We start from the raw sequence: 25,437 nt of genomic DNA, 5'->3' as shown, positions 1-25,437 counted from the left end.
AGCATAAAAGAAAATTTTCTAGATTGCAAGAGGAAATACAAAATGGTGTCAGAATCTATAAGACTACAGTTCCTTGAAATAAGAATCAAATGATCTTTTGAGAACATACAAATCGACCATAATGTATGTGTATTTGCACATCTATCGGTTTCGTCTTGTTTCATATGACCACTTCAGAAATGGGCTCGTTCTTATTGGATGACAAAATTAGCCCTTGTTTCAGTAACTTACCATTCAACAACTAATGGCACGATTGCATGTCATACAACTCCAGATCATGAGATTGCATGCGCAGCAAATTCTCCCTCTATTGTGTTTTCTTACTGGATTCTGCCTCACCAGTTCTCTCTCCATCTGGATTTGATGAATCAGCAGTACTCGAATCAGTTGGAGGTTCAGACTCGTCAAATTCCCATAACTGCAAAAAGGGAACACTCATTCTAGTACTAACCAAAGACATAAAACAAGGAAATCAGAGATCATTAATAGTGTATGAAGGGCTCTCTTAACATCTGTTTAAACTCATGCGCATGTAGGCAACCCCCCTTTTCCTTATAAAGGAATCATTTAATAGGCGTTGGTTATGGTAGAATGTGCCACAAGATTGAGTTTTGGTTTTTTGTGGTGAGATGTAATGCAAACTTATTGTACCAGGATTATATATCATGATCTAGTAGAAAGGAAAGCTCGTGTGAGTGCCGGTGTGCATGTACATGTGTGTATGTTTGGGCATCGAATGCAATCCAATTTCAAACCTGTATAAATAACTAAAAATGCTAGTATATTTCATTTTATCATTATGTTTTTGCAATATTTTCCTTAGGGATTCAAATTTTAAGGCAATTTCACTAGTTGCATTCTTTCAAGTTTTATAATAAAACAAAAATTGCTAAGGTTTTCTACAGGGTTCCCTCGGAACAACCACTTTTTCTCAAGAAAAAGCCATCTTGGGGTTATTGCAAGACTGATATTGGTAAGTTCTGATATAAATGTGGTTTCCAGATTTATTTTGCGATTTAGAAGTTTCTATCAAGTTATAGGTCACTCTAGCATTCTCAGCCTCATTTTTGCCAATATGCATCTTTCAAGAAGCATTCTACCTCTCATCGTCTAATACTTTATAATCCTCAGAGATTTCAACTTTCCCAAAATCCCTAACCCATTCTTTAATGTGCACAACTATGCATCTATTAATCTATTGCTGCTTTGCATCTAAAATCATTAAGAACAAAAACTCAAACTTTTTTTACCAGTACGATATTCAAGAACCTGTTTTTCAACCTAAGTTGGCCATCCCCTTCATCCTAAAAGGAGATTGATTTGAGAGACAAGTATGACATGATGTATTCATATTTAGCCGTGATGTGAGTTCACCAACCTCATTTCTTAATCAAATCCATATTCTCCATATGGCCCCTTGTATATGCCTCTTATCTTACCTATTCTATGTATGCTTTCTAGGTCTCAAATCCATGAATATGCTTTCACTTCTAGGTATGTCCCAGTGGATCCTGTTCATGTTACATAGATACTTAAGAATAATAATCCTATTTCCAAATAGTCTTAAATCTGAAACCCTGTTGCTAATCCCCTAATCTTTATAACCTTGTAAATTTTTATCCCTATCAACCAGAAACGGTCTCATCTTTTTTGGATTACTCTTAACCATCTAACAAACCTAACACACATCTTGGAGATCTCTACGCTACTGGCCTGCCATCATTTTCCATATTGCCATACATATTATTTCTATTCTCCTCATATTGCCGAACAGTATGGTGCCCTTCCTTTATGATGAACCTACAGTTCACAATGCAATAGATAATTTGTTTACCTGCAGTGGTCAAACAAAATAACAGCCCTTGGCAACCTTGGACAGCTTAACAATTTTTTTGGGCAAATCATCACTAGGATGAATGTTTATTTTACCAGGGTTTCGATTCTTTAGGACTAGTTGTGACTTCCAAAGCAATAGCATATAAAGCCAATAAAAAAAGTTTTTATGTGTTCTACGTCATCATGATCACAGAAAGGATGCCCATGTGATGATTCATTTGCTAAAAGATTCAAAGGATAACATGCCTTTGTTCTATCCTACTTCTATTATGTTCTAACAAGAACTAAAGCAAGTTTTGCACGAGTATCTCAATTCCTTACTCTAGCAATAACTCTTCTTCTCATATTTAATTTTTTTCCATTGGTAGTAGGAGTGCACTCAATACTTGTTGGAACGTGGTGATTCTGGACCAGATCTGGATCCAGATCCAGATCTGGTCCGATATTTGTAATTTCTTTTCTTATGTGTGCTGGACCATATTACCCTTTTCTCTTGGCTGTATATTTTATTTGTTTAAGGATATTATTGTCCTAATGTACAATTGATTGTATTATAAATATTTGTGATTAATGAAACCCACGTTAAGCAAGGATGCAAGGATTCTACGTGGGAATGTTGCAGCCCTAATTCCTCTGATCTTCTCTTCTTCTCTTGGGTAACATGATTGAGACTTGTTCACGATCTGATATTTCTAATATGGTATCAGAGCAAAGTTGATGAAGATCACTATTGTTTCGTCAAAGGTGACTAGATCGATCGATTTGATTTCTTTATCTGTTCCTTTTTTTATTTCTCCCTGTTGGTTCCTCTTCTTTCTTATTTCTTTCTTATTTCTTTCTTTCTTCTTTCCTCCTTTCTTCTTCGCCCTTCTTCTTCAAGATCACCATTCGTGGTTGATCAAATCCGATGACAATCAAATCTGAATCAAGATTCAAGATCATCATTCGTAGTTGATCAGATCTGACACCAATCAGATCTGAATTAAAATTTATATACTTTGTTGAAGAGAACTGACAATCAGATCTGAATTAGATACAGGAATTATTGCTTATTTTCAATCAGATCTGACGTTATTAATAAAAAAAAAAATTTGTTCAATCTGACGTCAACATATTGGAATTCCTGTTGCATTCTCTGATCTTGTTTTATTTTCTTGAATTCTTCACTTCGGATCCCACTTCTAATCTTTTATCTGCCAATTTCCTTGGGCAACTTGTGTCTGAAAAGTCAACAAATTCTAATTTTCTCACCTGGAAACGCCAAATAATTCCTTTTATTTGCAGTCATGATCTTTTAAGTCATCTTGATGGATCAATTTTGATCCCACTTCAAAATGTGGATCCAAATCCCAGTCTATTTATCGTAAACTCCAACAAATGGATGTTCGGCAGGATAACACTATGGGCTTCTGAAGCAAAAAAAAATCAAATGCTCAAATTTCTCATGTATATCAGCTCGAATTTGATGAATGATAGCACATCAACGTTCAGACTCTTCACCAACTTGAATGGACACAGAAATTTACCTCGATTCCAATTGATGCAAACTCTGAAGAGGAATTGCTGGAAAAATAGACCAAACTACGATTTTTAACTAGAAAAATGGAATTTTAATTAACTAAACTACAAATAACAAGAATAAGAAATATTAGGATAATGTTTCATCAAAACAATCCCCTCTAAACACCCTCTCTCATCTATTTATAAATGAGAAAACCTAATGTTCATGAAACTATATTGGATCACTGATTGGAATGGATCCTACTACGTGTGAATCAACTGTAGAAACGTTTGAACCCCAAATTGGATCGCCCATGAACACGGCTTGGCTGAGGGTTGTCTGCAGATAAAATCAGATCTGTCAACATCTAAAAGCTAGGCCATATGTAAAGTGTTTGTCACCATTTTCCAACATGAATTGACAATCATGGAATCATTTCCTTTCTATTCATATTTAGAACACCATAATATGATGAAACTCAACCTCAACCCAGGTCAGGTTGGCATAAGTTACCATAGAGGAACTTGAAGTACTAAGATATCATTGCTCTTCCACTTAAAATACTACTAGTGGTTCCAGATGTACAGAAGCAGACTGACCTATCTAGTGCTAAAAGGCACACTAAAAGATACAGTGAACAATTTGGCAATTATTTGCTAACATGTCTTAATGTTTTGTGGCTCACATGACTACCACCCATATTTTTTCTCACTGACAATGTTATGCGTCAATAACCTTAAACAAACAACAACTACGCCTTCATCCCAAAACAATTGGGGTCGGCGATATGAACCAACAAAGAAAATCATTCTGGGTCTTCCACATGAATCATTCTCCTCCATTCATTTCTATCCAATGCCATGTCCTCGGTGAGGTTCAAAGCATTCATATCATTTCCTATCACCTTCATCCATGTCTGCCTAGGCCTACCCCGACCTCCTTTAACTAATATATTTTCCCATTTCTCCATCCTTCTAACTGGAGCATTATGCGTCAATAACCTTGATTAAAAAAATTTATTTTGCATTGGTGAAATTGAGGTCTTGAGGAAGGGGTACACACGCAGACCTAGAACACCCCCAGTCATGCATTTATCCACTAAAATCCTTGACAAATCTTGAACCGGTAGTAAAATAAGCACAGCTCATTGTTTTTATTGCACAAACCAAGAGATCATGGGATCCAAACACCCAAAATATGAAAGCACTATCCACGCATAGCACAATATAAAGATGTGAAACAAGAATGCAAAACTGTCCACCACCGACACATTGTTCAGCCGACACCTGAAGCAGCTAAATTTATAAATATAAATAGAGTGAGCCATTTTAGAAATAAAGAGATCCAGTCATTCAAGTCATAAATACTGAATATAACTGATTGACCAGAAAAGAAATTTGCAGTCCATAAAATAGCAGTGTGTTGATACTGTAATGAAGTGACGAATAAGAGGAGCAGCGTCTCCAAGAGCAAACAAGAGAGTACGCACATACACAAATAGCCACTAATGGGCAAGAGTACAACAAAGCCACAAAAGTGGCAAAACACCCAAAAGAAGAGGAAAAAATATATTCCACTCAAGAAGGCTTCAAAGAAGCATGCTTTACAATGGAGGGAAACCCTTTTATTTATAGACAAAAGAGGAGGCCTTGGAAGGGCTCCTAGAGGGATGTTGGAGACCTTCCAACGGTCATAAATATGACCGTTGGATGCTCCAACGTCCTCCTAGGGGGGCATTTCCAAGGTGAAAAAGAAGGAAAAAGGAGGAAAAGAAAAAGTACAATATGCGTGAAAATGTAAAAAGACTATTTTACCCCTAATGAGTATTTACAAAAGACGTATATATTTATATATGTAGATAGACACATAGACATATATATATATGTAATATATATATGTATGTGTCATAATATATATATAACATATTTTAACACCCCACCTCAAACACACGGTGAGATCACCGAGAGTTTGCTAGGGAGAAAGTAGAAACGAGGCGAAGGCAAAGCTTTGGTGAAGTCCGCCAATTGGTACTCGGTAGGAACATATGGCAATTGAATGATGCCCTGTAAAAACTCATCACGAACATAATGACAATATATCTCAATGTGCTTTGTTCTTTCATGAAAGGTGTGATTGCTGGCAATGTAGATAGAACTCTTGTTGTCGCAACAATATTTTGAAGGAGTTGACAATGAAAATCCCATATCTTTAAGCAAACTTCTTAACCATACAATCTCAGTGGTGATAGTGGTCATTGCACGATACTCTGCTTCGGTAGAAGAGAGAGAAACTTTTTGTTGCTTCTTACACCTCCATAAAATAAGTGACTCTCCAAGAAATACACAATAACTTGTGGTAGAAATACGATCATCGGGGTTACCCCCCAATCAGAGTCAGTATAAGCAAGTAAAGTAAGAGGTAAAGAAGAGGGTAAGAATAATCCTTTTGTTATAGTGCTTTTCAAATATCTGATAATTCTCATGACTGCGGCCATGTGAATGGTGGAGGGAGCAGTCTAGAAGCATGAGAAATATCGGGTCTGGTGATAGATAAATATGTTAGTGACACAATCAATTGACGATAAGGTGTGGGATCTGCTAAAGGAGTGTCATTACTGGCTCTCATCTTGGTGTTGATCACTTCTGGCGTCTCCACCTTCTTGTTATCTGTCAGCCCAGACCGATCAATAATGTCGGAGGCAAGCTTCATCCGAGAGAGAACATACCCCATGAGAGAGTATGCATCTTCAATTCCTAAAAAATACCTTAGATAACCAAGGTCAGACATATCAAAATTTTCTTTAAGAATATTTTTAATAAGATCAATAGCCTTCTTATCATTACTTGTGATAATCATGTCATCAACATATAATAATAAAATTGTAATGTGTTCATTAGAATTTTTAACGAACAAAGCAGTATCAGTATAACATGAGAAAAAACCATTATCGAGAACTACTTTGCTAAAAAGATCATACCAAGCTTTTGGTGCTTGTTTAAGACAATAGAGAGCTTTATTTAACTTTTGAATATTTTCTTTACCAATTTCAAGACCTGGCGGAGGATCCATAAGAACTTCTTCACATAGAGTTTCATTTAAAAAAATATTTTTAACATCAAGTTGATATATCGAGCATTGCTTAATGGAGGCTAAGGCAATTAATGTTCGCACACTGGTCATTCTAGCTACAGGAGCAAAGGTTTCTTCATAATCAATCACATATTTTGGGGCGTAACCTTTTGCAACCAAACGAGCTTTGTATCTCTCTAGAGATCCATCACATTTGGTTTTGACTTTATATACCCATCTACACTCAATTGCCTTTTTTCCTAATGGTTGATGAATAATACTCCAAGTTTGAGCTTTGTTAAGAGCCTCTAATTCAACTTTCATAGCTTCAATCCAATGTGGATGATCTTTAGCTTCTTTAAATGAAGTAGGCTCATGATACAAATGTATTAACATGAGACAAGCCTTATAATTAGGTGAGAAAGATTCAGAAGATACAAATTTTTGTGGTGGCCTACTATTATGAGAATATCTCCTAGGTGGATTAATAGGTTCTTCTAAGGAGAAGTCTTAGGAATATCTCTCAAGAGCAGGTTGATGCTCATTCCCCAACCGCCGGATATATACATTTATATTATTAAGGTTCTTATTTTGAGAAACATTACCATGTAGTGGCATATCATTATGATGTGAAATGTCATCACAAGTATTATCGCAAATAATTGCATCAGAAGACTCAATTCTAGGAGCTAGATCAAATAGGAAGGAATAGTCAATGTCTTCTCTAGATGTGTGAACATCAAATCCATTTTGTTCTTAAAGAAAGTTTACATTTCTTGATACATAGAGTTTATTATTTCGAACAACATAGCATCTATAGCCTTTTTTATTTTCACCATAGCCAATTAATACACATTCAAGAGCTTTGGGTGATAATTTATCTTATCCTTGAACAAGCACAAAGCATTTACATCCAAATATCTTTAGTCTATTAAAATCTAGAGTAATTTTAAATAATTTTTCAAAAGGTGATACATTTTTTAAAGAAGAAGAGGGCATACGATTGATAAGATATGTTGCGGTAAGAAGAGCTTTGGCCCAAAAAATTTTAGGAACATTTTTAGAGACAAGAAGTGTTCTTGTAATTTCAATTAAATGTCTATGTTTCCTTTCTGCAAGACCATTTTGTTGTGAAGTTTTAGGACAAGATCGTTGGTGTAAAATTCCATTTGTTTTGAAATAATTTTGAAAATCTTTAGACATGTATTCACCTCCAGAATCGGATCTAAATATAGCTATATTGTTTTGAAATTGATTTTGAATAAGAACATGAAATTCTTTAAAATTAGTGAAGACATCGGATTTGTTTTTAATAATGTATACCCATGTATATCTAGTAAAGTCATCAATAAAAGTAGCATAGTAGGAGTAACCCCTTTGGGCATAACGGGTGTTGGCCCCCACACATCGGAATGCACAAGTTCAAAAGGTCTCTTTGACACAAAGTTATTATGCGAATACGGAAGCGAATGGATCTTTCCAAAAATACAATCATTGCATGTAAATGTATTTGTATTACAAAATTTTTTCAAAAAAGGAAAGGGATACAACTTGGAAATACTAGGATGTCCAAGCCTCTTATGCCAAGTCTCGATATCTTTAGATTGAGCATGATTACAAAATGATTTGGATGGCAACGACAAAAAATCCATATAATAAAGATCCCCTCTTCTATGGCCTTGCCCAATCCGCTTCCCGGACCAGAGATCCTGCACATAGCAATGGGTAGGTGAAAAAGTGACATCACGTTCAAAATCGGTAATTTGAGAAACGGAAAAAAAAATTTAAATTAAGTTTTGGAATAATTCGGATTTTGGGAACGAAAAAATCTTTGTTTTGGTCATACGTTTTCTCAAGATTCACAATGCCTTCAACATCCAAGGATGTTCCATCGGCAGTGGAAACATAACTTTTGAATTTGTTGAGACTTGGTTTTGACAAAAGTGATGCATTCGGAGTCATATGAAAGGAGGCACCCGAATCAAGAATCCAAGAGGTCATACCTGGGAAGGATGAGATGGCGGCACCGGAAGTGGATGGTGTAGAGGATGATAGAGTGGAATTCATCTTCATGAATTGTTGAAGGGTTTCGGTAAGATGAGCAATGGACTCCTTTATGTCTCTATCTTTCTTTGAATCTTCATTCGGAGGAATTTCCCCAACGAAAGCCACCTTCTTTTTAAACCTTAGACAATCCGGATGAATATAGCCTGATTCATTACAATTATGGCAAATAATTGTTCTTCCTCCACTACCATTATTTTTCCAAAAATGGGGTGATTTGTATGGTCTTACATTGTTGTCGGGTCTAGACACGGCATGAACTTCATCAACATCCTTTTTTAAGGCCAAACGAGTATCTTCTTGACACAAGTCGGCTAAAATGTTACTTAGAGAAATAGAAGCCCTATGAAGGAGGGATCCTCTTAATTGCTCAAACTCAGGATGAAGCCCATGAATAAATTGGAAAAATCTTTCTTTCTCCATTTGATCTTGCCTCATGGCAATAGCACTACCTTCCCATTATGGTTCGAGAAGGACAAGTTCTTCCCATAAAGAAGATAGGGTACTATAATAGTCCATAATACTCATATCACCTTGCTTAGTTTATCTTACTTTTTCTTATAGAAAGAAATGTCTAGCAAGATCTTTTTGAGTGTACATGCCTTTCATAAAGAACCAAGCTTCATTGGCCCTCTTAAACTTTGCAAGATTTGCACAAATTTTTAACTCAACATTATTCATGAACCATGCTAAAATTTTAGCATGCTCACTTTCCCAATCTTCCATTTTCGAGAAGTCAAGAATAGCTTTCTCTTTTTCTTCTTCATTCAATGCTTTTTCCTCATCGTCTTCAAACTTGGTTAACTTATATTGTGATTCTGGAATGGTTCCACACACATAACCCCAAAGTTTTTTACCTTTGAGATTATTTTCCATATCGGCCGCCCACATACGATAATTGGTCTCATCTAACTTGAGAGGTCGATTTTGGCATCTTTGTTGGCCATTTAGAGAAAAAGAGTTTGAAAGCAAAAGAGAGGAGAGATATTATTTGACAAGAGAGGATCCGATGAAGCTTTCACAACCAAAGCTATGATACCATGTAATGAAGTGCTTTCCAAGGGGGGGGGGGGGGGGGCTTTCAAAGGTGAAAAAGAAAAAGAATAAAAAGAAAAAGGAAAAAAGAGGAAAAGAAAAAAGGAAAATTACAATATGCATGAAAATGTAAAAAGACTATTTTACCCCTAGTGAGTATTTACAAAAGACGTATATATTTATATATGTAGATAGACATATAGACATATATATGTGTACGTGTCATAATCTATATATAGAGATATATATGTATAACATATTTTAACAGATACTTGATACTTTAGCATCTTCAACCCATACACAGCCCTAAAATTTTTCTTTTGTTGCACAGATGGTGCATGCCAGTATAATCACAGATGACCCCATACAGAACGAAATCATGGTTAACAAGAAAATCAGATAGAGTTATAACTAACCTCTTTTACTTCACCATTCCAGAGACAATGCACAGCAACTGAGCCAATAACAGCAGGTACTATATAAAGAAGTGCAGGCTGCATTGAAAGAATAAGCTAAAGCATCAATATCGGTTGTACTAAAAGGGCAGCAAAGAATAAGCTAACAAACCTGAGCTGCCTGGAACCAATTCATCACAATAATTGTTAGGACCAAACCAACAGTGTAACCAATGAATGAACTAACAAAATACCGCTTCTCTTTCCCTCTTGACATATCAAAACGCAAAGCTAAGGCAACAAAAATACCTGTTGAGAAGGAAAAACAATGTCAGCTTCAATAAGAATGACACAAAAAAATAGTGGATATCAACAAGGCTTACCACAATATGTTAAAAAAAGAAAGAAGAGAGAAACTAGTTGACAATGCTTAGTAAACAGTCAAACAAATTCCATATGAAGGATCTTAAATCAAACCTACCTAAAACATTGATATTCCTAATAAATTCTATATGGATAATGCTAATCAAACAAGCAAAATAAAACATGAAACAAAGGTTACCGTTGTTAGAAATAGATGCTTTATTAAGGGTATTTCAGACCTTTGTAGTATGAGCTATGTTGTATTTCTTTTTACTTAACAGGGGTATTTTTGTAATGTAGAATATACACCAGCAATATAAAGAAGGATGTGACCTAAGGGGAACTTACGATCCTAACTTCCACCATCCTTCTTCACTTTTCTCCCTCTTTATTGTATGAACAACAGGCCACCTGTCCCGAGGCAAATCTTATCATGATATCAAACCAGGGGCAAGGATAGGACCTTGTTACATAGTTTAGCACTGCTGCTTATCCACCGCTGGTTCTTATTGGTTGGTTGATCTCATCTCACTTCTTTGTTTTCCTTAACCCTAGTCTTATATCTTCTTTTTCCCTAAATCTTTTGATTCTCATATCCCTATTTTCTTTTGTTCTACTCCCCTTCTTTCTAAAGTTTTTCAGATCTGTTTATTTTTTTCATATCAGTCATGTTCTCTTTTCTTCTTTTCTATTATCTTTGCATCTCATCTTTCTTAATACCTTTTCTTTATTATCAATATATTAGCTTTCTTTTTTAAGTTGGGTCAGTTCCTTATTTAGCTCTCATCATCTTTCAACTGTTTAGCTGATAAGAAAGGGAACATTAGACCGATTTCTTTAAAAAAAAAGGCCAAAGAAAAGGGAAAAGAAAGATGCCAAAAAAGAGGAACGGCCTTGATTCTATAATAAAAAATCAGATTTCAGCAGCTTGATACAGTTAAAAAGACTTTGGCGTCATTCATTGCTGTCGTCAGCAGATTCCTTCTTGTCGTTCCCTCTGTTTTGCAGACATGCAGATTTTCTTTCACCTTGTTTTATTATGTTTTTTGTTCTTGTTTCTTTTCTTTTATATTAGCTTTGTCATGGCTTCTTCAAACCCGATCAATTCCTCTTTCCTATGTCAATTGGTCACTAACAAACTGAATGAGACCAGCTTTATCACCTAGAAGAAGCAAATCATGCACTTTATCAGCAGTCATGATTTGATGGGGCACCTTGAAGGATTTGAAATCACGCCCTCAGAATTTGTGTATGAGGTTCAGGAAAACTGAAGGATGGAGAGGCTGCCAAGACTGTTATTTTGAAAAATCCAGCATATACTACATGACAAAAAAATGATCAAGCTGTCGTAGCATACATTACTGCAACCCATTCTTAGGAGGTACTGCTGCATATTCCCACATGAGTGTTTGTGCAGGATTTGTGACAGATTCTCCACAAATGGTTTGAGAAAATATCCACCCCAAAGATTTATCATCTCATATCAGAGTCCGGTTCACTGCAGATAGGTGATTCCAGTGCTCTTGAATTTTTGAATAAGGTGAAGTATATCTCAGATCAGTTGGCAGCAATAGGCAGCCGCTTGGAGGACCTGGACATTTGTACTCAAACCCTGAAGGGCTTGGGTACTGAGCATAATACTTTTATTGCCATGTACATGAGTCGAAAGCCTAGACCTCATTTTGATGAGCTCTGGTTTATGCTTTTAGAGTTCGAATCCATATTAAACATGTCCGGGAAAAGAGACAACCAACACTCATCACGAAGTTATTGTGGCTGCTAGTGCTGGTCGTGGCTCTAATAACTCGGCTAGGGTGGCCGAGGTAGAGGACATGGTGGTTATCTAGGTCAAGGGAGAGGGATTCTTCCCTCTCCCCCTGGTGGGCAGCACTCAAACTTTTCAAGGTGGTTATCTAGCCTCTGTAGCCAGGACATCTCAGGCTAGCCATAATGTTTCTGCACTTGGGCTTTCCCAAGATGTGGATCCACTAAGTATGGCATTCAGTCAGACAGGATTACATCATGAATCTACATCAAATTCAGGACAAAACTATGCATTTGGTGCAAATGTGTGGAGTCCAGGACAGAAAATTAAGACTTGGGCAGCATCAATAAGTATGCAGAGAACTCAAAATACAAGGCTGATTGATTCAAGGGCAGCTCATCACGTCACAAGTGATTCGGATAAGCTCTCAAACATTGTACCTTATCATGGTAACAATAGTATAGTTACAGGTGATTGAAAGCATCATCCCATCACACATATAGAAACCGCCATTATTACCACTAGTCATGGTTACCTTTGTCTACCCGATACTTTCCTTGCTCCCAATATCCGTTGTAATCTTATTTTTCTGTCTCAGTTGATAAATCAAATAAAGTATGATGTTGTCTTCTCGTCTCTTTCTGGTTTTGTGAAGGACCCTCTCACAAAAGAGATCCTCGCTGAAGGAGAAAGGGTTGGAGGCCTTTACGTCATTAACAAAGCTCAAAAAAGTACAGCTCGTAGTTCTGCTTTGTTCGTGTATGAAGTTGACCAAGCCAAAGAAGAAAACAAGCTTTGGCATTGAAGACTTGGTCATTGTAATTCAAATTTTGTTCAAACTCTATGTAACAAAGGTCTTAACGCATCAAGAGGTAAAGTACCTAAAGTGTCTTTTTTGCGTTCTAGTTGTAGTTTACTCTCCCTTTTGATTCTGCTAATAAAGGAGATTTGTTTCCATTCGAGTTAATTCATTATAATGTTTAGGGTCTAGCCTCAATTATGTCTATGTCTAAGTCTCATAATTATGTTATTTTCATTAGTGAAGTCACCAAATACGGCTTAAAGATCAAGTGTTCCAGGAGGTAGTTCCTTGTCCGTCTGACAAGTCCACTGAATTATGTGTGTGTGTGTGCGTGTGTTTCTTTTGTAATGTTGATACAAAAAATCCATCTGCATTTAGAGGACATGAGATACCACAAGGGTATAACCTTGAGTTTGTTAAAATTATTCTGAGGAACTTGGATACAAAAATATACCTGTGTATGTGTGTTTCTTTTCTAATGTTGATACAAAAAATCCATCTACATTTAGAGGACATGGAATACCACAAGGGTATAACCTTGAGTTTGTTAAATTATTCTGAGGAACTTAGATACAAAAATGTACCTATTTGTTGGCTGTAAGTTTATTAGTTAAGAGATATGAACACGAACCTGACTCCCAAATCCAAATTCACCAATAGGGAGAGAGAATGTAATGCAAATTAAAGAATCAGCAAAACTGAAATAGCTGTGAAAAGACTTGGGACATAAACATGCTAAGTAAAGAATGATATCTCCAACTAATTTATCCAAAGCTAGAAGAAACCTCAAGTTTAATCAATCACGACAATGACGACCAGGAAATTGAATGTACCTGGGATAACAATATCCCCAAGCCCAAGCATTGAGAAAGGCCGTGCAGCATCTGAAGTTGGAAATAACAGCTGCAGAATGGAAAACAGGGCATCATGTGTCATGAGATAATAAAAAAATCAGAACTATGTGAAGAATTCAAGAAAAAAAAGGTATAAAGGAAAACCCAACCTTTATAGGGGCATCAAAAGATTTTGCCACGCTAACCATCACTGGTGTGAAGAAGACCCAAAAGATATCATACACGAACAAACCAGACTACAAATAAAAAATAAGTCAGTTCCCATTGCTCTTATTCAAGTACACCTTATAACACACATGCACGCAGAGGCACACAAAACGCACATACAAACTCAAGCACACACACTCAGACATGTGAGCACACACCTATAGAACACATACACACAAACACCTGCATAAGCATGCACACACATGCTCGTGCACACAGACACATGTATGTATGTATATATGTATTTAAGTGCATATGTACATACTATCAAAAGTTAGGCTAAAAATCAATTATTCACGTGGTGCTATATTTGGGCAAGTTAATCTTGATCTATCAAGTTAACTACATCATACATTTATATAACCAAGTCTTGCCAAATTGTTGGCCAATGTTCTAAGTTCACATTGACACTCATAAAAACCCAGCCAAGTTAAAACACATAAAAACACATAAAAGCTTCAATATTGGGAAGTGAGAAGATATAATATGGCCCAAGGAATCCCTGTTTACTGTAGAAATGCATCTCAAGAATCCTATCTTCACCATACATACTTCTCTGTGCATGCAAAGAAAGTATCCAATGGAAGGCTAAACATGAACTTATAGAAAATTGGACATAAATACAAACTGTGAAAAGCACCAAATGGAGAAAATATTGACTCCACAGATTCAGAACAAGATTACCACTGGTAACTACTAAATGTTGGATTCACCAACTCAGAGAATGTTGAGTGCCACAGTTGCTACTGTTGATGGATTAACACAGTTAATATGAAAGAAGGTTTTCATTCTTACAATTACAATTAACCATAAAACAGAAAAGAAACATAAACGACCAACCACAAACTAATTCTAGTAGTATATTCCACAGCCAAGTATCCATAGAAGGAGCCTTACTGACCAGAAGAATACAACCAGTCATGAAAGATCCAAGAGACAGCATCTCAATGCCCTGCAAAATTTAAGGAATTAATTTATTGAATCCCTCAAGGATATAAAAGTACAAGGGATATCAAGCCCAAATGAGTAACATGAACAGAAGTGTAAATCAAACATTATTAGATTATCATTAGGGAAGCCAAAACAACTTTCAATGTTACTTTCATTCTGTAATCCAAAATAAATGATAAGTAGCAGAAAGCTGGTTAAATGCAATTAGTTGTTTAATATAATCAAAGAGTGAACAGCATAGCAAAAAAGATACACAAAAAGGATCACCAAATTTCCTTGTGAGACTGCATAGAGAGCATGCAAATCGATATATATATATATATATATATATATATATATATATATATATATATATATATATATACATTTCCCTGCACGCACTGTGCCTTGTGGTGGATATAAGCACACTTAATATTCAATAACCACCACTGAACTAAAAAAATCTAAAATCTAATTGGTGATTTATAGTCATTGGCACTGCCAAACTGCACTTTTGAAAAACCTAAAATGCAGAATCACATTTTAACACATTACTGTAACTACAGATATCCTTTTCATAGATCAATTGCAACTGTTAAAGATTTTCAAAGATGTGTTCTTCCATTACACCACCCACCCCACACACACAGAGAGAGAGGGGGCAAACAGGTTGGGCACAGGCCAGATCATAATATATCCAAACCTATGTATGCAAAGAGTTTGATATTGAGCCGGATATCTGATCAAATCCGGGTCTATTTAGTAGGATACAATATGCAAGGTAATATTTGAATGCAAATCAAACTCGATCCAGTTATAGCATTCTCACATTCAAGCCCAAACCCGAATCAGTCTGGCAAGATCTGACCCAGTTATATGTATACAAACATCCAATTAGGGTATCTACTTGAGATGGATCCAACGTTTGGTATAGGCAAACTGACTCTGAATCTGGTTATATTATATCTGACCTGAATCCATCCCACATTTGACCTGTTGATAATCCTATCCATATCTGAGTATTATGCAACATATGTGAATCCTATGTAGATCTAAAGCAGCAAAATTTTATTATCTTCTAACTATGAGATGACAATAGAAGAGTATTTTTTTTAGAGAGAAAAATACAGGTTAAAAATAAAGTTTATGCATGTCAAAATATAAACAGATCATAATTATGTACATACTCGCTCGCTCTCTTTATATATAGAGAGAGAGAGTCAGAGAAGGTGGTAGATGCTAACCACTTTTCTAGCTAACTGCCCAGCTAACCGGGATTTCGAAGGGTTTTTTCCAAGGTTGCCAAACTAGGAAGCGGAAGCGGGAAACGATACAGGAAGCGGAAGTGAGAATTGAGGCATTTTAAAATTTATAAGAAGCGGGAAGCAAAATATCAATTTAAAAGCGAAATATGAATAAAAAATAAAGCAATATGGTAACTGAATAGGAATCGAACAAGAAACAAATAAAAACTAAAATAAAATTGATCATGTTTATATTTCATGATTTTTCAGTAAAAGAGTTAAATTTTTGTTAAAATCTAACAATGATGATTACCAATTTAAAGAAAGTACATGGGAAGTGAATGAAAGCGTGAGAAGAAATACATGAAAAACATGAAAAGAAACGTGAGAAAAGCATATAGGAAGCATAGACCATGCGTGTGGGAAGCATTGGGGGAATCGAGATTACTATGAAGTTTTGAAAGCGAGGAGTATCACGCTTCCGAAGCGTGTTTCCGGGAAGAGAGCTTCCCACCTACCTAAGAAGCTTCCAGTAACTCTGGGTTTTCCGTGTTTTCCTTAAATCTGACTGTACAGATGTGTTCTACATGCTTGATTTTATACAAGTCGACTCTTGGATCATCCGATTCTGATATGCAGGTAGGTTTTTATAAGGTTTAAAAAATCAACGGTCTAAGATTTTCCTAAACATTTAAGGCTGAAAAATCATGTTTTTTATCGAAAAAACATAATGCAAGTGTTGTTTCCTAGTAAGTCGATCACGCCAAACACATTTGTACAGTCAGATTTAAGTAAAACATGAGAAAACCCCTCCGAAAGCCCAGTTAGATAGAAAAGTGGTTAGCACCTACCACCTTCTCATCTATGTCACCCGGGTACGAGTACGGAGAGTAAACACGGCAATTCCAAAAAATGTGGGTACAACTAAATATATACCGAAAAATATATATTATATATCTAAAATATATATTATATCTAAAAATTAAAATATGTACTGAAAATATATATTATATATCTAAAATATACATTATATATTGAAAATATATAATATAATATAATATAATATAGGATACGGCAAATGCAGTGTCCAGGTACCAGTCAGTACCTGTGTCGACACGGGTACGGCACCCTAAGTGCCGTGTTGCGGTAATATAGCTTCTCATACACACACACTACACTTGAGTGCATCACTTCCATGTAGTGCTTCCCAGTGCCATCCAGCATCAATTGTTTGGGAAACTGACAGAGTGGCATCTTACCAATTTCCAGCCAATCTGAGTTAGAAACTTAGAATCATGCCGATCAAAAGATGGATCATCGATGAGTTTTGTCTTGTTAAACAGGGTCTAGAATTAACTCAAATATTCATATCAAGGATATCTCTGCAAAAATTATCCAGCCAGCATTTTCCAGCTGAGACTCAATATTGATAGGGGATCTATTGCTCATTAAGATGGTATCAACCCCAACAAATTTTTTGAATCCTTATTGCCAGAAATACAGGGGTGTATGGGCATTCCCATAGAAAAAACATAACCTGTTTACGTGTGTGTTTTTAATATTGAATGTGTGAATCCAACTATACAACCACACAGACATGCAGTTTTAGGATTTGGGACTTAACACGTAGAAATGTGCATTCTAGGACCAGTGTACAAAACAATTTTCACCATATACTGGCTTGCAGCTAAAGGAATCTGTATTTTTTCACAAAATAGGAATAAGAGCCTCAAGCTATAGCACTCATTTAAAGCAGCATCAGTTGTCTGGTATAGGTTTCAATGTTCTTAAGTTACAGAACACAAATCTTTACATGCACATCCACACAACATTGAGGTTCCGTTATATTTTAGTAGAACGATGACAATGAATATATCTCTCAAAATTTTATCATTTCCAAATGCCTAAAATAAAGCATTTAATTACAACCTGTTAGTCCCATGAGAAGTAGAACAGTCTTTCTTTTGACTGCTATGAAGCAAGATTAGAAACTATAGAATGTAATGCAAAGGCTGTAGGACCACCTGTCAAGTGGACCTTTCTTTCAAATGGACTATAAGCAAACCTGAATGCAGAACGCAAGCCCCAAAACATTGTTTGCCAGCCAATGCTTCTGTTTAGCATACCATGCACAAAAGAAGGTTCCTGGAATGGCTGCAACAATTTGAGATCTAGTAAACTCCACCTCCACAGCTGCCAAAGAAAACCGTAGAACAATCAACACTTCATAAGGATACCAATAAACCTAAAACATTAAAGCTACAATGATAGACCACCACCAAATGAATGAAAAAAGGGGAAGAACCAGTGTTGTTAAAAGCGCGCCTTGCCTTGATAATTATTTGTAATTTTAGATATTTTTTATAGTTTTTTTTAAGTTTTCAAAAAAAAATTTGAGGCTCACGCCTCGGCTCAGTTTTTTGTGGAGCGCCTCGCTTTGCCTCAATGCTTTTCACAACATTGGGAAGAACGTAAAGGTAGGTTGTGGTTCTCAAACACAAAAGATGAACTAAAACACTGTCTATCAAATTTCCACATGCACACAAAATACTACATCACACAAAAGGTTTGCCCCACAAAGCAAGGTCCTACTGTAATGTGTTGTGATTATTTTGTAATTTATTGTAAAACACTCCAATAGTGATGGTAAAAACTTATAAACAACTTTCAAATGAGAAAATCAGTTCCTGACTTTAGGACACATACAAAGAATATGTGTGTGTGGAAGATAAGAAGAAGCAGAGAAGGAAGGAGAGAAAGAAGAAGCAGAAGGGGGGGGGGGGGGGGGGGGAGGGAGAGAGAGAGAGAGATCAAGTGTGTGTTCAAAGTGAGAATTACACATACCACACATGCACACACACACAAATGCACGCACACACAGATAGGTTTGATCCCCTCTCCTCTCATTCTGCTTCTTTCGTTCTATCCTTCCTTCTTCTGCTTCACTTCTTATATTCTCTCTTTCTCCCTCCCTCCTCCTACCCCCCCCCCCCCCCCCCGCTTTTTTTCTTCTTCTTTTCCACCACCAGCTTGCCAGTTGTCTTGGGTAGGAGGGGGTTCCAAGGTGGAGCAAGGGTCACCGGGGTTCGGGTCAGGGACAAGACCAAAACGGACCTACCCATTTGATCTGGTCAAACACCTAAAAATCCAAAGATGGATTTATGGGTAAGATTTGCATCATGTTAGGCTTATTGCAACGCAACCCCTATCCCAACCTTACTAGAACATGTACTACCCGTGTTGACACAGGTACGGGACCCATGGAGACATACCCATGCGACATAGGTACTAAACAAAGTTTAAATTTACCCAACTTCTGCATGAACTTTACAACTCTTTTAATTTTATGAGGACTAACATTTTTGCTATTTTTCATTTCTACTTTCTTTTTTTTCCTTTGTCTGTTTGTATTACACCGGTAAGGAGGCTTGTGCCTGATGATCACATCCTTTCTCTAACTTCAGTCCCTCCAAACACTATAACAATCACTAAAATTAACATATATAAAGCATTACAAAGCTAAAAGAGGTTACAGTAGAAGCTACATACGAGAAAGGAAGCAGCCGCATCACTAGTATTGCAATTACAAGAGAGTTATTATCTGCACTAGTATAACTTTATGAAGCAAGGTGCAAAGCATTGCAATTACAAGAGAGTTATTATCTGCACTAGCATAACTTTATGAAGCAAGGTGCAAAGCATATCATCATAGATCAACAGAAAGGACTCGCTACATAAAGAAAAGCAGAAGAATAAGAAGGGTGTTATACAATGAAAATATGGTAGATGCCAAACAATGAAATCCTCATTCCAACGATTCGGGAGAAATCGCTTAATTGCGGGAAGCAGAGTTGCACTGACAAAGAACAATAAGAAAACATATTACCGAAAAGTTAGTTGCAGCACTTGTCCCAAAAAACAACAACACAGATACAGTTCAGCAAGTATAAAGGTGTGAAGAACATACGAAAGAGCGATAATTCCAAGCACAAAGAAATATGCAGTGAGGACAGCATTAACCAAGTCTTTGGACAGAAATTTGAAGAGTAAGAACAATGACAAAAGCATTGCACTGCCGATCAGAGGAAATCGCATGGCATGCTCTTTTGACATAGTCTCCTGCAATCATTTCAAATAATGATTTTAGATATTCATGTTTTTTCAAGATGCATTAACAAATAAACAATGTCCTTACTATAGGAGGTGTTGGTTTGACGGATCGGTGGCAACCCACATATACAGCCAAGCAAGCTGTCAATACTACATTTACATTTGGATTTATCTTGAGGGCAAGTGGTGCTAATGCAAGACCTGCAAGAATACACTTTAAATAAGAAATCATACATCAAGACATGAAATAAATATTTTATGCAAATGAAATAGCAGCACCTACCAGTTTTGTATTCCTTAAACAAAGCACCAGCTTTGTCATTCATTAGAAACCATAGAGAACACACACACATGTAATAAATAAAACAGATAGAATAACATTATGCAACTTTATTTTTATTATTCATGATTAAAATTTTCTTTTATTGAACAGAAAACTGTTGAAGTTGGTGAAAAAAGGGGATTATGTGCAAAATACAAGTACGAACTCCATCTTGCTAAGCATGCATATTTTTAGAAAAAAAATCTCAGATCGGAAAAAAGTCATATAAAAGCATACGAACATCAATGAATCGTATAGTACAAGTTCTCTTGTTTTTCACTCCAAAACAGCAAAAAGAATAACCCTAGGTGCAATTCAATATCACAAGATGACGATGAAGCCATGATTTTAGACCATCCTTATATCTGTGCAGGCCATGGTAAACAATAGTCAACTATCTAATGCACAAAGTACATTGATTATGATGTCCCTTGACTAAGCCATGACAAATTTGATGTTTTTTCCCATGAGGAAGGGAGAAACCACATCCCCAGAGTAAGAGATCTAGCCGTGCTGGTCAATGCCTGCCAACCTACGGTAGCTTTTCCGGCAACATAAAACAGTGGTGCACCCCTCGGCCCCCAGCGAGTCGCCTTGCTTCGGCTATAGTGCAAGGGGTTGACGCCCGTGGGATTGCAACCTCGACCCCCTGTCTAGCGGCCTAAGCCGTGACAATTCTGAAGTTTAAACCTCATTCAACTAAGCAATGGAAGAACGTCAATTTTTTCACATTCTACCACATCGAACGCACATTGCTCATTCATACAACACATTCGTATCTAACACAGTACCCAATGAGCGTTACCCACTACTGAATCTAGTCAACACTTTGCAAGCTCAAACCAAGAAATGTTGATATTTTCTAAACCTCCACCTTAATATGTTTCACACAGGAAAAGACTTAATCACCCAGGAAAATATTTTCCTGCAAGACCATTCCAAAAAAATCAAAACTCACAAAACGGAAGCCAATTTTTACAGAAATCAGTGCATTCGATAAAGAAAAAGAGAGAGATCTCAAAGATCTCACGACATGAATTTCCCACGACAGTAAACAAAAACAGCCAGAAACCTTATCCTCCATAAAACCCTAAACTCCAAACAGAATAATATATATACCGCCGGCCATAAATCCATAAGAAAAGAAAGCATCAAGATTGCATTCGATAGAAGAAAAACACGAGAAAAAGCAACGAGGGGGGGGGGGGGGGGAATCGGAGGATCAGAAAAATAAGCGGAAGGGGAAAAGCCTACCTGCGAGGGCAAAATTGGCCAGGCGTTCACTCTTCATCATCTCTGACAAGGAAAAAATCAAGCAAGCAGGCGAACAGGTGCGGGATCTGACAAGGAAGGACCACGGATCGGGCGGAATCGAGAAGGTTCGCCGGAAAATTCGACGGCGGGAGGAAAAGGAAGTAAGACGACGATCCTCCCCCACCCCGATCGCTTCGGCGCCGGCAATCAAAGGCCAAGAAACACAAAGAAACGGACACAGTGCTTGGCGTTTCCCCTCTTTATGTTTCTTAGGGCTTTTTTTTTTTCCTTCCTCCCCTCTTTCTCTCTTCCGCTACTTTCCTTTTCCGTTTTCTATTTTCCCCACTTCCCTCCCTCTCCCTCTTCTGTTTTGTATTATAAAGTTTGAAGTTTGAACCAGGCGTCACGTCCTCTCTCTCTCTCGTTTTTAATTTTCCAACTTGTTCTTTTCGTCAAAAGAAAAAAAGAAAGTTTTTCCTTCGTTGTAAGCTCAGGGCGAGACTCAAGGAGGGACTAGGGCTCGCAATGTCAACCTACGAGCCGGCCATGTTAGGGTTAGGGTTAGGTTTCGTCTGGGTGTGAGTCGGTGTCTCCTTCCAAATCGTTGAAGTTGTTCAGCCTGAGTCGAACTGGGTTACCACATTAGTTGATTCTTCATGTCCAAAATGGCTGGCGTACCTTTCTCCCTTTGTGCTAGATGACTTCAGACTTGCAGCCCAATGTCTTGTTGGTGGTTAGTCGGACCTTCACCCGTTATTATTTAAGGTACTACTGAGTTTTGAACCTGCAACGTTCCACCAGAAAGAGACGTGCACTGATAGCTCTTACAAACCATGCGGAGAGCCCCGTTCATGTCGAGTAGGGATGGCAGTGGGGCGGGGCGGGGCAGGGCGGGGGACAAGGTCTCCACCCCTGCCCCGCCTCAAGATTTTATCCTCCACCCCCGCCTCCATCCCCGGCAGGGAATGGATTTTATCTTCCATCCCCCGCCTTCATCCCCGTTTCATGTCCTCCATCCCCGGTTCAAACGGGGATGAGGCGGGCGGGGTGGGGAAAAGTGCACGTCCATCCCCATCTCCACCCCCGGACGGAGATGGATTTTAACCTTCGTCCCCGCCTCCATCCCCGATTTCATACCCTTCATCCCCGGTCCAAACGGGGCGAGGCGTGGCGGGGCCCCGCTTTCCCCCGGTCCACTGCCATCCCTAATGTCGAGCAGCCTAATAGCCGACTCAGTGAGAGTGACAGCCCCCACCAGCAACGGGCATCAGTCACACAACACAACGTCATTATGTCAAATGGGCTGCAACTCAGAAGCCAGTTAGTAGTGTATGATTAGGTAGTTGGCTGGTATTATTAGCCTTTATTGGTGCACACGACGCATTGACAATGAAAGGTCATTTGTTATGCAGTGATGATGCATGCTTAGCAACCCATCTCAAGAAATGCCAAGATGGGTGGCTGTCAAGCAGCTCCTGCATGCCCCCCACCAGGCAACACTTAATTTTATGAGACTTTACATTTTGATGCATTGTCGCTGCATGGAGAGCTTGCAACGACCTGGCTGTCAGCCGACCATCTTGGAATTTCTCGATAATGATATGGTGTTCATCTCCAAAAATGTTGAGATGGATGGTCAGCAGCAGTGGAACTGCATGTAATGCCGCCGCTGCATAAAATTTGAAATTTTAGGCCTATCAAATTGACGGCTTCAAACTAGCCCTCGGGGTCTGCTATTGCTGCTTCCTGCCTGCTTGATGCTTCGACTCAAGCCAATCTGTTAGATTAGATGTGCAGAATTGCACCTTTTCTTTTATGGTCTAAACTGAAAACTAGTTGAATGGCAACATTCTGGGTCTGTTTGGGAACTTCTAGTTAGGGTTAAAGATAAGGTTTCCATGCTTTGAGAAATCATGTGTTTGAGAGCAATGGATTTGAGGAATGCACTTGAAGCACCCAAAAATTGCTTTCAATCATAGAAAATGTCCCCTTGCTAGGTAGTTGGTAGAATTGGGTGACTCACAATCAATGTTATTTTCCTTCTTGAAAAAAGGCTCAAGTGGTTTATTTGAGTTCTAAGCACCAAGAATGTCTAAGTTTCTGAATCATGGTGTGGGCAGATAGGGTGGAGCACAATAGAAGAGAGAGGAAAGAAAGATGAGAGATTTTTTGTAAACAACATGCATCAAGAAGGATATCACACTTGGATCATATGTCTTCTTGCACGCAGGTGTTGCGCTCTTATAGTCTCATTTATAGTAGATGTTACCTTCCCAGCATAATAGTCACTGAGTTATGGGCCTACCTCATTCTTTAACGTGGGGTTGTAACCATCCATAATGAACTAAATAAAACCACAAATGTGGCCCATTGAATTGCATGCATGCGTCCCTATAGCTACACTAGATCCGGATCCTATACTGGACCCAGTTCTTATACTAAATCTAATTTCTAGATCCAACATTTCCCACTTGGCCATAGAGGGCAAACAACCATATTACATCATAACTAGTGCATCATGTATTACATATAGCATTTCATGATAAAACTTGAACCATATAACCTTGTGCAATTTCTTAGGTTATATCAATGATATTTTTACTCACATGTTATAAGTTATTTTTCACATATTTATGTGGTTTTTTCATCATCATATGAACCATGATACTTTTTTACATATAGTATGGGTTTAGTCATGACATCATAAAAGTTTTACATGTACTAGTTAGACTTTTCATTCATAATATATCATCATCATGAGGATTTTCACATACTAGGTTGATTTTTCATCATGATCCTTTCATGTGCTCATTTCATATAACTATATGGGTTTCTCATCATATCAAAAATTTTATCATAACCCTTAACATGAAATATAATGTGCAATAATATATTTTCTGTATCAACCATCCACTGCATACTCAACCATGTAGTCTATAGTTCTAGAGCAAAGTGAATACATCATAACATGGATCTCACATAAAACATGGGGTTTTTATTGCTCTTCCATGACCCTACCATAAGACATCATGTTCACAAGCACTCTATTGGAGTACTATAGATTTTATCAAGTCATGAGGCAAATACTATCACTTTTCAAACTTTCACCATAGACCATACTTCAACTATCCATGTGCATTATCACATGCGAGAAGCTTAATTTCTTATCAAGTTAATCACCATCTGATCATTTCGGATCAGTATATCTAGATAGACCTCAAACTGACCCTAAAAAAAATGTAATTTTTTTTTACAATTGCATAAACCTCTCAAGGACCAAGGGTACATTATAGATTTAATATTCACAGCCCCACAACCATTTCAAACATAAAATGAATTTATGCCATGAACTAAAATTTCATTTACTTAATCAAATAATGTCAATAAAGCTCTAAATAGTTTTAAAATCAAATCTAGCTATCCATTGGATGCCAAAACTCGGGCCATCATGTTATAATTCTCGTATCCTCTAGCGAGTTAGTCTATTCATCACGGAGCCTCAATACCTGAAAAATATTTTTAGAAATCAGGTAAGAACTAAAGTTCTCATATGAGACCCTTTAAATTCTCAACAGTAAGGAAATATCATAAAGTAAATCAAGCACAAGTTTAAGAAAATTCAAAAGTAACATATCATCAGAACAAACTTATTATCTAAGGAGTTTAAACAATAAAATAAAAATTTT

General features: G+C 37.3%; 1 protein-coding gene across 1 annotated transcript; it reads right to left on the bottom strand.

The window, feature by feature from the left end:
- LOC149847073 (signal peptide peptidase 2-like) lies at positions 1–22,150 on the bottom strand. The gene is made up of 11 exons (XM_089996786.1): positions 21,752–22,150; positions 20,261–20,376; positions 20,033–20,184; positions 19,836–19,921; positions 18,131–18,258; positions 14,793–14,843; positions 13,834–13,920; positions 13,664–13,733; positions 10,073–10,209; positions 9,922–9,999; positions 1–418 (listed from the first exon to the last, which is right to left on the bottom strand). Exons 1-11 carry the CDS (start codon positions 21,789–21,791, stop codon positions 308–310), a joined length of 1,056 nt encoding a protein of 351 aa, XP_089852912.1. The 5' UTR covers positions 21,792–22,150; the 3' UTR covers positions 1–307.
- Positions 22,151–25,437: the final 3,287 nt, after the last annotated feature.

The sequence above is a fragment of the Nuphar pumila genome, chromosome 2, assembly GCF_984573655.1.
Source record: "Nuphar pumila chromosome 2, dmNupPumi1.hap1.1, whole genome shotgun sequence".
Classification (NCBI taxonomy): domain Eukaryota; kingdom Viridiplantae; phylum Streptophyta; class Magnoliopsida; order Nymphaeales; family Nymphaeaceae; genus Nuphar; species Nuphar pumila.
The sequence above is the reverse complement of the archived record's forward strand: the minus strand, read 5'-3'. Positions and strand labels throughout refer to the sequence as shown.